The sequence below is a fragment of the Rattus norvegicus genome, chromosome 6 (genome assembly GCF_036323735.1).
Source record: "Rattus norvegicus strain BN/NHsdMcwi chromosome 6, GRCr8, whole genome shotgun sequence".
Taxonomy (NCBI): domain Eukaryota; kingdom Metazoa; phylum Chordata; class Mammalia; order Rodentia; family Muridae; genus Rattus; species Rattus norvegicus.
In genome coordinates this window covers 96,499,137-96,513,912 of record NC_086024.1, presented here as the reverse complement: position 1 = coordinate 96,513,912, position 14,776 = coordinate 96,499,137, and the positions used below count along the sequence as shown (strand labels likewise).

General features: G+C 46.0%; 1 protein-coding gene across 2 annotated transcripts in view; it reads left to right on the top strand.

Annotated features, from left to right (window-relative positions):
• The window catches only part of Rtn1 (reticulon 1), a 220,204-nt gene extending 205,428 nt beyond the window's left edge, over window positions 1-14,776 (top strand). For both annotated transcript variants that reach the window (NM_053865.2, XM_008764690.4), the window contains 5 exons: window positions 4,093-4,231; window positions 6,526-6,595; window positions 7,058-7,104; window positions 7,190-7,248; window positions 13,977-14,776. In NM_053865.2, coding sequence (NP_446317.2) covers window positions 4,093-4,231; window positions 6,526-6,595; window positions 7,058-7,104; window positions 7,190-7,248; window positions 13,977-14,019 — 358 coding nt within the window. In that variant the 3' untranslated portion in view covers window positions 14,020-14,776. The remainder of the gene's footprint in view (window positions 1-4,092; window positions 4,232-6,525; window positions 6,596-7,057; window positions 7,105-7,189; window positions 7,249-13,976) is intronic.

Below are 14,776 nucleotides of genomic sequence, written 5' to 3'. Positions count from 1 at the left end.
TCACCCATTATCTATGTGTAATGCTTTTTTTAAAAAAATTTTTTTAGATTTATTTTACTTTCTGTGTGTAAATGTTTCACTTGCATGTGTGTGTACCATGTGAGTATCTGTTGGATCCTCTAGAACAAGGGCTATAAATGGTTATAGCCACCGTGTAGGTGCTGGGAATGGAGCCCGGGTCCTCGGAAAGAGCAACCAGTGCTCTCAACCTCTGAGCCATCTTTCCCAATCTTGTGTTTTTTATTTTCTTTTCTCTTTTCACTTAAAGAGAGAATTTCAAGGACTGCTTAATCCATCCACCTTCATAAGGAAGGCAGGGCAGGCACCGTGATCCCTATTTACAGTTGGAAATACTGTGGTTCCAAGAAGTGAGATGGCACAGTCAAGGTCACATGGCCAGTAAATACCACAATATGAGGACAGGGCGCTGGGGTTTTTATTTAAAGCCCCAACCTTCTGGGTGGTGCAAGACTGATTAGAAATCTCACCACAGCCTCTCCCCCATCCCATCTGCATGCAGGGAAAATCGAGTTAGAATGGATATTGAAAGGGAGAAAAGTTTGTTTTATCTTTTTAAAATTTTTATTTCTAATTAACTCTGCGAGTGTGTGTGTGTGTGTGTGTGTGTGTGTGTGTGTGTGTGTGTGCATGTGCACATGATGAACATGCATGCATCCATGTTCACACAGGCACGTGCATGCGGGTGCCCAAAGAGGCCAGAGGCGTTGGTTCCGCTGGAGCTGGAGTTACAGGTGGTTGTGAGTTCTGGGAACTAACTGAATGCTGCTTCTCTGTAAGAGCACAAAGCTCTCTTAACTGCTAAGCGGTCTGTTCAGTCTCCTCTCCCCACCTTTTCAGGGCTACCTATGAACTGTGTAGATATTTAAAATATCCACAGAGAGCAGTGTTAGACTACCAGGTGGCACCCAACCAACTCTACCGGAGTAAACTACTCCATCCAACCTCAGTGGCGAGTCTGGCTGCTCACAGAATCCAGTACGAGCGGCACACACACCTGCCTACCGGCCATTGGCTCCACTACACTGTGCTCATCTCATGTTTGAGGGACAGTGCTGAGACCTGGGTGAGCCATGAAGAGGATACTGCAGCAGGGCTCCGGGCCAATCTGCAGCGTTCACCAGTGCCACTTCTGCATGAACCCTTACTCTGCCCCATCTGTCAGCTCAGTTAAAACCTCAGCTGCAGCAGAGCCTCAGCAAAGAAAATGTCCACTGGGGTGGACTGGACAGCCTGAAGGCTGCTTGTCAGACAGCCCTTCTCATGGTCTTGGCCCTGATCTCAGTGCCTAACACGATGATAGGATGCACATCGGTGGCGTTTCATGATGTCCTCCCATGGTACAATCGTGGGACTTCCTTCTGATGCCGCCTTACTGGGCCATCTGGGTTTCACATGTCCCCATACCCAGGGGTCGCCTTTGTTCCTAGCGACACATAACAATCCAGGTTTCAGTGGTAGTAGCATGGCCAATGCTGAGATCGGAGGGGAAGCTGAGAAAACCCTCTTTGGAGATAGATGCTTAAAAAATGAAAGTTTTATTTTCTGAATGCTCAAGGAGGCAGCCAGTTTGGAATCTGAACCACATCCCGGAAGGGAGATTGTACAGCATTTTTAAAGGATGCGAGCATGAAAAGAGGAGTGAGCTGGAGTACACTGCAGTGGTATACGATTGTATTTGACACTATGGGTCAAGCAAGGGAATACCCACTGGAGACTGGACTGCATCCCGGGAACCTGGCTTCAAGGTCCTTAAATCATTGTCTTAGACATCAGGCCCAGAGCTCAGAGTGATAAGGGGACAGCAGATGGACAGCTGCATGTAGTTAATTAGGGCATAACAGGCAGTTGGTTATATATTTTTATAACATACACCTTGTTTTCCATAACAGCAATTTCTATATTCTTTATCAGTTAACAGACAAGGAAACATTTGGAGAAGTGGGGTAGGCGTTCATTCCCAGGCCTTGGAACATGAACTTGTTTGACCCTGCTGGCAAGATGTAGAAGTTGTCCCTGAGATGTCTGGACTCAGACAACTGTTTACAACAGAAGCTGTTCAGCTATAGGGAAGCCGTCAGATCCCCTAGGACCTGGGACCTTGAATTTAGTTTCTCCCTATGATTAAGTGGAGTCTGAAAACAAAATGGTAGCACTTAGAATGCATTTCCTTTGTTTGTTCTCAACAACCCAAGTCCTCATCTTCACTCTTTCCTCTGCCTCTGCCTCTGTCCTTAGCCAGCCAGGCTCCTCCACATTCTACTGCATTCTCTCTGGAACAGACCTGTACTTGTCCCCAAGGATGAGCTGTGGGGGACTTAGGTCCCATTTGGCTTGTTTCTTTTCATACCCAGGTACAGGGACAATAGTCTAGAGCTACACTTAGCCTCATTATTTTATCGTTCTTTAGCAGGCAGATTTAAAGTTTAAAATTCCTTCAGACTAGTCAGTGTATGAGCAAAGGCAATACCTGATTCTGTATTTTTTTTATCACATCACACTATCCAGACAAATCAGTATTTTTTGTGTGTTTCTTCCAAGGAGAGAAAAGCCTTAATATTTAAATATAAACTCCCAAGTCAGTTTAGGTTGTGTCTTAGTCGGGGTTTCTATTCCTACACAAACATCATGACCAAGAAGCAAGATGGGGAGGAAAGGGTTTATTCAGCTTCCACATTGCTGTTCATCACCAAAGGAAGTCAGGACTGGAACTCAAGCAGGTCAGGAGCTGATGCAGAGGCCATGGAGGGATATTACTTACTGGCTTGCTTCCCCTGGCTTTCTCAGCTTGCTCTCTTATAGAACTCAAGACCACCAGCCCAGGGATGGCACCACCCACAATGGGCCCTCCCGGTTTGATCACTAATTGAGAAAATGCCTTACAGCTGGATCTCATGGAGGTATTTCCTCAGCTGAGGCTCCTTCTCCGTGATAACTCCAGCTTGTGTCACGTTGACACACAACACCAGCCAGTACAGGTTTTTATAACCAAGTACCATAAACTCATTGGATTAAATGATTAAAAAAACCAACATTTTTCCCTTTTGTGCTAAATCTGTAACCAAAGTGCTCTGTGGTCGAATTACAGACTGTTATCTTTTTGTTTGGTCCTCACAAGGCATCAAGAGTTCTCTGGGGCTCCAATAAAGACGATTAAATGGGTTCTTATGACCACCAGTCTCATTCAAGAGGGTCTCATCCTCTTAAATAATCACCTTACAAAGTACCTGGCTGATAATGTCGGCCGCATTAAGAGTGAGGATTTCAGCACAGAGTTCTGGAGGAGTACAGACCCTCCATACAGTGCAGAACAAAGGCTGCCTAACGCTCCCTGCCTGTCATCACCTGCCTTTGAGAAATCCAGGCTAGGCAGGCAGTCTAGAGCTGTCTTCAGATAGGGGGGCGGGGGGGGGGACAAGACAGAGCTCGGTGGGGGAGTGTGGTCAAGCATGGAAAGCTTATGTATATTATACAAATATGTTGTATTTTTATGTAGTTTATGAATATATTCTATATTTTATTTAGTATTGAGTTAAGTCTAACCACTTGAACAAATGAAAACAAAGCCCTCCTTGCTGAAGCCATCATTCACCAGGGCCAATGAATGTTCAATAAGGCCACTGGAGCTACCATTGTTCTCTAGAGAAATCTGGAGGGCAGCTTCAGAACTAGAACAGAAATTCTTAGAGTTTGTCAAGGAACAGTTTGGCAGCTGGGGTTTTCAGGTGGCTGCAGTATCTAAAGGAGACACTCCTTTGTAGGTCAAGTGTGGTAAAATCAGTGAAGAGTGGACTTCACCAGTGTTCCTCGGTCCTTCCTGGCTTCTGAGTTACCAGTTCATCCTTTAATACCATGTCTTGTAGATAGAATCACGAAGCCCCCAGAGGGTCAGAAAGCCTGCACTCCCGGTGTACAGAAGGCCCGTGTGAATGTTGTCCCACAGCCAACAGTCATAACCTTCAGAGGCGACCCAGCCACAGTCCTCCCAGTGTGACTAGCACTCTCTTGGCCCTGGGGTGCAGCAGCCTGTGTTCAACCCTCTAATGGCGTTCTCTTGGGATGGTTTGTTGACAGGGCCTACCTGGAGCTGGAGATCACCCTGTCCCAGGAGCAGATCCAGAAGTACACAGACTGCCTGCAGCTATACGTGAACAGCACTCTGAAGGAGCTACGGAGGCTCTTCCTGGTCCAGGACCTGGTGGATTCCTTAAAAGTATGGTGCTTCCTCCTCTGGCCTTACAGCCCAGGTCCCCTCAGGGAAGACTACAGTAGGCAGCTACAGCTCAGAGCCAACCAAGCAAGTTTTAGTCAGGGTCCGAGCGTCTCCAGGTGTGTGGGGTCATGAACCTCATCCAGGGTAGTCGCCTCGATGACAGGACTAAACTGGCTCCGAGAAGAGACATTTAGGCATTTATCCAGGGTCCCCCAGCTGTATTTGGAAGAACCAGGATCAAACCTAGGTTAGATCATTCTGGACATTTTACATGGGAGGATGTAGATTCAATCTCCTAATTAATCATGTTTAGGAATATTCAAGGAACATGTATGCTCTCTGGAGAATTCTAATAGTAAGCCCCCCCAGAACTACTCAGGTTAAGCATCTATTGGAAGATCCGTGCCCAGCACAGAACATCACACACAGGCACAGGCACAGGCACAGGCACACACACACACACATACACACACACACACAGATATGAACACAAACATAGAAACACACCCATACAGACACACACACAGACATACACATACATACAGACACACAGACACACACAGACACACACTGACACACACAAACACAACAAACACAGACAAACACACAGACGCACACACACACAGCCAGACACACACAGACATACACAGGCAGACACACAGATATACATACACACAGACACACACAGACAGACAGACACAGAGAGACGGACAGACACACACACGCGCGCGCGCGCATGCGTGCGCAAACAGACAGATACACCACATGCACACACACATGCACACACACACAGATAGGCACACACACACACACACAGACCCACACACACACACACACGCACACACACGCACACACACACAGATAGACACACCACACACACAGACCCCCCCCCACACAGACCCACACACACACATGCACACACGCACACACACACAGATAGACACACCACACACACACACACAGACCCACACATACACACACGCACACACACACACCCACATACACACACACACGCACGCACACACACACACATACACACACAGACCCACGCACACACACCCACACACACAAACACACACACAGACCCACACACACACGCACACACACGCGCACACACACGCACACACGCACACACGCACGCACACACACAGGCTTTATTCCAGGTAGTCTCACTCCCTCTAGGGTAGTGGTTTTCACTCCTCCTACAGCTGTGCCCCTTTATCCTCACGCTGTGGTAATCCACAACCATAAAATTATTTTTGTTTTTATTTCATAACTGTAATTTTGCTACTGTTATGAGTCACAATGTAAAAATCTGTGTTTTCCAATGGTCTTGGGGGTTGAGACCCACAGGTTGAGAAACACTGACCTCCTGGGTTTCTTTAAACAGGTTGCATGGACCTCCCTGTGACTTCCTGGTAAAAATCCGAGTCACTGAAACAGAACTCAGCAAGCCCATGAGCAGAGTGGGGGGGGCAGGAGGGGAGGTGGGTGTGAGTGTCCTGTCCTTAAGGAGTGCTTCGTGCAGGGGACCGACGAATAATTGTTTATGGTGATTCAGAGGAAGAAGTGCGGGGTGCAGGCCTGACCTACAAGCTGCATCCCAGGAAGAGGATATTGACAAATACTGAGACATGTCAGGAGATGACAATTGCCGGCTGTGCTTGTATTTGTAATAATTGTGGGCCAGAACAGAGGTCAGCAAACCGCTTCTGTAAAGGTCAACTCATATCTGCAGCTTCTGGCAGCATCTCTTACCCTGCACATCTGTGGCTTTAGACGGTGTTATTCTACACAGCTTAGGCAACTACAGCACAAAAACAGCAAAAGATAGCCCGTCAGTGAAGGGCTATGACTGTGTCAACAAAACTTTATTGATGAACACTAGAAATTAAAGTTAATGTAAGCTTACAAATCATTGAATACATTTATCATTTAATTTGACCATTTAAAAATGTAAAAACCCTTCTTAAACCCTGGGCCCTTGTAAAGCAGCCAAGAGCTGCAGCTTGCCAAATGCCTAGCTTAACCTCTGATTTCACTGGGTCCCTTAACAGCAGCATGATCCCAGGTCTCCAAGGGACCAGGATGGTGAGCTTTAGACACCTTTCTGCACTCTTACTTCCTGTCAAAAATCATTTCCCAAGAATCCATTGCCTGTTGTGGCTCATTCTAGTCTGAAGGGGTCAAAGTTGAAATGTTAGCTAGAACAATTCAGATCCTACCTCAGAAAAGACACGGCTCCCGTTTGAGAGGGGTCGTGGTGGGCTCTCTGACGGGCTTTCATTCTTCAGTTTGCAGTCCTCATGTGGCTCCTGACCTACGTTGGCGCACTCTTCAATGGCCTGACCCTGCTGCTTATGGGTAAGGGCTCCTGGGTTCCATGGACTGCCAGGTGCGATGCTTCCATAGCTGTCAGCTTCCAGCTTCTCGGTGGATTGCTAGGAATAAGCATCAGACTCCCCCCAAGTCGAGAGTATCTTGTAGGCCATTTAACAATGGACTTTTCAGTGTTTTATTTTTCCTCCAATCACATCACAAAATTTGCCTCTGGGATATATACATCTTCGGTGGCAGCTATGGATGGATCAACTGTTACCTTGAAAGGGCACAGGGCACCCTCATTATCTATAGATATAACATTATATTTGGTTTTCTTATGCCCTGCCATCTTTGATCTACAATGCCAATTTTTTCCCAAGTAATGCTGCAGTCTCATGACTATGCAGAATGAATCTGTAAGCTTGCCCTGTTGATATTTCTCAAAGCTCTAATGGTATGATGGTTCTAATGGTTTTTTCTTTTCCTTTTTTTTTTTCACTCCAGCTGTGGTTTCGATGTTTACTCTACCTGTGGTATATGTTAAGCACCAGGTAAGTTGTATGTGGGGTCAGACACTCTTGTGAAATTTTGCCCTCGTGGTCTTTGGGTGTGCTCATGATTTCTTTCTCTTTGTAGGCACAGGTTGACCAATATCTGGGACTTGTGAGGACTCACATAAACACCGTTGTGGCAAAGTAAGTTACATGTTGCAGTTCATGAAAAGGAATCGTGGTCTGAAGCAAGCCTGGGAGTGGATTGGTTAGATGTAACGAAGAGGTAGAGAAAGAACAGGCTTGAGTTATGCTTTACTCCTTTGAGTCATACATTCACCCTCATCGAAATTAAAATTTTTCAAAAAATAAGTATAACTTTCAAACCCTCAATTAAAATAAACCTTCAGTAGCTTATTTCAGAGATCATAATGAATCTATTTTAACAAGTTTAGTTATACTGAACTCCCCTCAAGGGCTGGCCCATGATCAAGACCGAGATGGAGGAGGGAAGAAAAGAACCGTAATTCAGAAAATGTTAAATGAACAGTCACATTGAAATAAAAACACTTAATAAACACCTGCAGTCTTTTGAACAGTGAACCCTACCAATTTTAAATCCGTAAAGTCACCTTAAAGCTTTAGAATGCATGAATAATTTACCTAAATATTTTTTGCTACACTCTTTTAATGGCATGAGTTTGTATTTGTTTTGTGCCTTCTGCCTCTAACAGACCCTGCTCTGTGGAGCTGCCTGTAAGATACTCAGAGATGAAAATGTCAGGTTCCTATGCCCACAGCTAATGCAGTCATTTAGCTTACTGATTTCCACAGCTCTCACCTTCACGTTTTAAGGCCTGTTGCCGCCTGCTGTGACAAGTGCCTTGTTAGGATCTTTTAACCTAAATGTTGGACTCTCCTTCAGCTACAGACTCACTTTACCGAAGGATCAGACTCCATCGACATTAACTCCATTTAGTAATCAGATAAATACGGCTAAGCCTAGATGGTGATCAGACCTAGGCGCTTCAGACATCAACGCTATATGACAACAAAACCACAGGGAGAGTCGTTACTTCTGTGTCCTTCTGCCCTGTTATCGTAGCTCAGGCCTGCAGCTGTCATCCTCTCTCCTTGTACAGAACATTTTGACTTTTCCTGAGCACCGCTTCCCCATGTGTTTATTTTATACTCTCTTCCTTAAAGTCATGCAGAGCTATGTTGGGGTTCCATGCACAGTTTGGAGATGTGGCATTCTCAGCCCAATTCATAATTTCAGGGGATGCCTGAAAACACCCTCCTGGGACCCATGTGTCACCAGCATAATGAAAAAAATAGATGACGAATGAAACAGCCATCGTTCAATGAGACGAAATGGCAGGATGGCATAGCATGAGAAGTGCTAGCACTCAAGTCGAGTCAGTTCAAAGGCAAGAGACTCCCGAGACCCAAAACAAGCCTACAGTATTAGAATTTCTAGAGTTGACGACCTATAATTTATGTTTCAGTGAAGTCCCTAGGTAACTCTTGGGAAGCTAGAACTATGCTTAAAAATTATAGCACACAGAAAACCCGAGTGGGAATTTGGCAGCTGGAACTAGAAGTTTTGGGCTAAAATTGTATGATATTCTTTCTGTTAGATGGTCTTGAGGAAATTCTATCTACTCATTTTGTTGCTGAGGGTGGGGGTGGGGTGAAGGTTGGATACTTAGTTCCAAAGAGACAATTGCCTGTGTTGCTGTGGTGACACAGAAGGCATGAAAATGGTTGAGTCCAACTCAACAGGAGTCCTCGGGCTGTTGGTGTAAATGAAGTTATAAAGGAATAAGCACGAGGCAATGTAAATGCTACAAAGAGCCGTGTGTAATTCTAAAGTCAGAGCGATGAGAACACAGCAGCTCTGAGAGTGGATACTGGAAAGCCCTAAGGTCGAGCACCATTTCAGGCCCTGAAGTGGGAATAAGCATCCACACAGAGGATAGTAAGGAGAAAGACACTGCAAGAAGAAATGGTCTAAGCACATAGAAAAACACAGAAATGTTGATCATGCTCAGCGGGTGAGTTGGCCACTGTCCTGCAGCTTAAATGAGAGGCAAAAGTACAGAAAGGCTAAGGCCAGGAGATGAGCACACTCGGAATGGCCCTTGGTGTCAACTCAGAGGCTATCACCATTCAAGATAAATATGCATATGCATACGCATGTAGTTTAATTGTTAGATTATAGTTGAAAATCAAAGCTCTGAAAGCATGCGACCCATGAGAATAGGGCTTCTATACGTGAAATTAGATTAGGTTGGCTGCATTTCCTGGTAGCCAAAGCAAAAAGGGAAACTGGATAAGCTATATAGTTCTCATCAGAAAGGAAAAAACAAGCGTTCACCAATAGCCTGTGATGCCCAGCACTGAAGACTGAGAAAAATTCCTTAGGATCCTGCTGCTTAGGCCTCTTCACCCTCTGAAAGTCTAATTGCCTGTTAGAGTAACTCCAGAAAAGGAGTTTGCACTGCTCTCGGGGAGCTTTATGGTCTCTGAAAGCTGCTTGGAGGAGGATTGAGTTTGCTTTGGCTTTAGGTTCCAGAGATATAGGGTCCATCGTAGTGGGGAAGACATAGAGATAGTCAGAGAAGCCACAGACACACAGGAGGCCGACTGATCACATTTTCATCCCTATATGAGAGAGAAGCCGGGAAGCGAGGGCCAGGTTATAGAACTTTAAGCCTGCACCCTAATGATACACTTCCTTCAACAAGGCTCCATCTCTGAAAGATTCCATAGCCTTCCCAAATGGCTAATCAGGTGGAGACCAAACATTCAATGTGAGTCTACGGGAGCAATATCACACCCAAACCACCACAGGGGCTAAGGCTTACTAAGACTTAGAGTTTGGAAAGTGAGAGGGGCAGTGAGAAGTCTCCAATTACAAGGCTCTAAGTAAGTATTACAAAAGAAATGAAAGGTGTGAGAGCTCTAGAAATCTTAAGAAAATACAGCCCCCTATAGAGTCAGGTGGGTTATAGCCCCTTATAGAACCAGGTGGGTTACAGTCCCTATAGAGAGTCAGGTGGATTATATCCCCCTATAGAACCAAGTGGGTTACAACCCCCTATAGAACCAGGTGGGTTACAGCCCCCTATAGAGAGTCAGATGGGTTATAGCTCCCTATAGAGCCAGGTGGGTTACAGCCCTCCTATAGAACCAGGTGGGTTACACTCCCCTATAGAACAAGGTGGGTTACAGCCCCCTATAGATTCAGGTGGATTACAGCCCCCTATAGAACCAGGTGGGTTACAGCCCCCTATAGAGAGTCAGGTGGGTTATAGCTCCCTATAGAGTCAGGTGGGTTACAGCCCCCTATAGAACCAGGTGGGTTACAGCTCCCCTATAGAACCAGGTGGGTTACAGCCCCCTATAGAGTCAGGTGGGTTACAGCTCCCTATAGAGTCAGGTGGGTTACAGCCCCCTATAGAAAGTCAGGTGGGTTACAGCTCCCTATAGAGGCAAGTGGGTTACAGCCCTCTATAGAACCAGGTGGGTTACAGCCCCTTATAGAACCAGGTGGGTTACAGAACCCTATAGAACCAGGTGGGTTACAGACCCCTATACAGTTACATGAATTTCAGCCTAAGCAGCTACAAGTGCTCACATTTTTTGCCCAACATCTCTGGGTGTTATTAGTAATTCCATGACTAGAGCTCCCTGAATAACAAAACTAAGCATGAGGTGTCCTAGTTTTCAAATAAAAAGGAAGAATTGAGAGCCTAGTTTCTAGTAAAATGTATGCACTCAGAATGTTGTCCCTAAGTGGAGCGAGGCTATGGATTCCTCTGGCCATAGCTGTTCTAATTTCACAGGGCACTGGTCAAGGTTTCTCATCCTTGTGTAGAAAACAGACCCATATAGTAAGGTCAATCACGCCATTTGTAGACCCCAAGAAGGCTGAAATAGCAAACAGTGAATGGAAAAAGACATCCATTTCCCTATCACATCTGCCTGCCGTGTGCCCATCTGTCACCTTAGGCCTCACTTCTCACGACTGTGCAGAGAGAAATCAGTGATGAACACCAAAGCTCTCGGTGGCTGGCACAAAGCTCGGAGTAAAAGCAGTTCCAGACATGGGCTAGCCCGAGATTCAAAACAAACCCAGAGATCTTGACTAAGTTACAATCCTAAACCAGAGTGAGAAAAATGAGGCATCAGGGGAAGAAGAGCCCCGTGTTTAGATTCCCCAGGGCCAGCTTTCCTAATAGAGGACAGAGTAGGTGTGGAGGGGCTGAGACACAGAGATGAAGTTTGAATTGGTTCATCAGTCCCAGCCAAGTATGGGTTAGTGATATGCTGTGGCAACTCCTAAAGTGGGTGCAAGTTTAGATGCTACTGATGCAAGACTGACTCCCAAATCTGAACAGACCATGCTTACTCTATCCCCCACTCCATGTCTGGGCTCCACAGACTTCAGGACTGGACTCATTTGCATACTGACGGCTTGATCCCCAGGCTCACTAGTATAAGCGCTCTACCACTGAGCTACAGCCTCATGCCTTTTACCCTGATTTTGAGACAGACTCTTAAATTGCAGAGGCTAGCCTTGAACACGTCTCTGCCTCAGCCTCTTGAATAGCCACACCACCATGTGTGGCAGAATTCAACATTTTAAAACATTCACTGACATGACAGAGTAACGCCACAAAGATGAGTGGGGTACGGAGGTGTTGGCAGTCTGGCAGGAGACCCAACATCACTCACTACAGACATTTACTCTTGAAAGGATACAATAGCCATCTTCAGGAATCTGGAAGTCTGGCTCTATGAAGGAATGAGTTTCCTTCCTTCCTTCCCCCCTTCCCTCCTTCCCTCCCTGGAACAGTAAGTGAAAATTCCAGCTTCTAGATTTGTGTGACACAGGAGGGAAAGTAGCAATAATTATAAAGTGGCTTAGCAAGGAAATTGCTGCCTCATGGAGTGCTGATCTCCTTGACAGTCAAGTATCCAAGCAGAAGTCAGTGGGCCACCGTCATTGTGCTCCCTCCGATCCCCTTCTTCCCACCAGCCTCTCAACTGGACCCATAGCCTCACATGTTGCCTCCAGACCAAGGGCTCCATCCTTGTGTCTTCACCTGACCTCCTGTGCTGAGACTCACCTTTCCTTCCCACTTATTAGACATAGCCACAGACATCTCAGACCCACATGGCCAAGTATCGTGCTGTTAGAGCTCAGAGCCCTCTTGCCTTCTGTCCCCGCCATCTTGATGAACGCCATTATCATGCTCATTGTTACTCAGCCCATAAGGTCTACCCCATTGGCTCTCTTTGTCCTGCCCGTTCAGTGTCCGGTCCATCAACAGAGCTGTCCATCCCCATCTCCAACTCACACCTCACCTATTCCATGCCTATCCCGTGTCTACCACGTGGTCCTGGCAATCACCATCTGACACCTTACTTCCGTAGCTTGTCCTCCCAGGATTGTTTCTGCTCCCATCTCCCTGTTTATTTTCCACACAGAGATCATTGTGATTCTTTACAGAACATGAATCAGGCAGCATCAGCACTTTTCCTGGTTTGTCAATGGCTTCCCATCACCCAGAATAGAGTTTAAACCCTTTACCATACTCCCTAAGTTCTAACACAACTGGGTCACTGCCTGCTTTTCAGACCTGCCCCCTCAACCTCTAAGCTCCTTCAAGGTCTCTGTACTCTGCTTTCTCTGCCCCAAGCCTGCAGATCGTTGCCGGCTGGCTCCTGCTTGTGTTTTGGGCATCTGTTTCTTAGATCATTATTTCTAAAGTGGGCTCCACCCACTTCCCCACAACTCCCCCTCACTTCCTATCACGTTGTCTTGTATTGTTTCATAGCATTTGTCACCATCTGAACGTCCTGTCCCCTAGTTTATTTCACTCTCTCCAATCTCGATGAGAAGGAAAGCTCCACGGAAGTCCCTTGATGAGGTGACGAGGGAGGTGACAAGCCAGGTCTGCAAATTGAACTCATAGGCTTCAAATCAATAAACAAAGCCTTTCTAGAATCCTAAAATGATAACGGACACACCAGAACAATGGCTGCAGTACAGAATTTTAGGAGCCTTGACAATATCTGGTCACCCACATGCTAAAGAGTTTTCCAGGGAGAGAACTCAGTAAGTTCTTTGCTGCCCAAGCATAAGAGCCAGGTTAAGGTAAATCAGGCATGGTAGTGAGCTCTTATAATCCCGGTGCTGGTGAGGCAAAGCCGGGCCCATTCCTGGGATTCGACAGCCAACCCAGCCTAATGGAACACCTCAGGCCAGTGGCAGAACCTGTCTCAAAAGACAAGGTGGAAAGCAACTGAAGAATGTCACCAGAAATTGGCCTCTTGTCTCAGCACACATCCCCACTCACATATATACCACACATGTATGTACACACACACACAGAGAGAGAGAGAGAGAGAGAGAGAGAGCGCAAGGGGGGATGGAGGCTCTAAGCTGTGAGGAAGGTTCATTCAATGAATGAGTAGCAGTATCTGGCTAGGACCCAGGCTTAGTTCCAGTTCTGGGTATTTTGTGAAAGGGTGGTAAAGAGATTCCTTTGCCAGGACCCCTCTCAGTTTTTCTTCGTCTTCCTGGTGTCGCCATTATGCCCTCCTCATCTTTCAGAACTGCCCAGAACTAAGTAGCCAGTGATAACTATCACAACTTCTGTATCTGTGAAAGAAGCAAGTCGGCCATTCAATCTATGAAGTAGCTGGGCTAGAGAATGCAGCTCTCTCGTCTGGCACCATTCAACTTTCAGTTCCTTTGCTTAGCTTTGTAAGTGTTTCTGGAGACCCATGTAGAACACTATGTTTTCTCGAGTAATCTTGCTATTTAACTACTCAGAGAGGAAAGCCACTTAGTGAATACACGAAGTAGTTTCATGGATACCATTTGCGATGTAATCCTTTGATTTGTGCCTTTGTAGGATCCAGGCTAAAATCCCCGGCGCCAAGAGGCACGCTGAGTAGATGGTTGCCCCAGGAGAAGCCGGACATGAATGGGGGTGTCTGGAGTGGTAACAGCTCTCTCCTTCCTCGTTACTGCGAATTGATTGTTTCCCTTCCCCAGTACCATAATCTTAGAGGCAAACTTCGAGACAGGTGTTTTCAGGCTTTTCCTGTACTCTTAGGATATTTGAGTCCCCCCGCCCCTTGTCAAGCACTAAAGTATAGAGTGTGTTAGATGTGGTTTTTAATTTTGTGTTGCTAAAAAAAAAAGTGCATGATGGTGAGAGCTCACGTTCTCCTTCGTCCCTTGCTGTCCTCCCCCTGCAATGCTTCTGTGGCTTCTACTGTCCCTGTGGCTAGGCCCTTCTTGCCAAGTGCGCTGACACATAGTGGGTCGCTTATCATGTCCTTGGGTTGCTGGTTGGATTCATCTCTAATAACACTATATAGAATCGTAGGCCAATGTTTTAGCATTTTACCCCCCCACACACAGAACATAAAAATTAATATAAAACAGTTGACCGTGTATATGGTGATCCGTTTTGTATAACTAAGAATGATCGAATTAAAGAATAAATCCAAAAATGAACGCACAGTACTTTTATTGTATGGGATGCCTGGGCTGATTTACATGTATGGTAACTAAAGTGCCAGCATGTTGACTTTATTACGATTTGTATTTCTTCCTCTGTAGTTCCTAACGGACTCAATCACAGACTCTGGGTATTTGCACTTATGTACTTGATACTGAATGCATCAATAAATGTGACTCAATGTA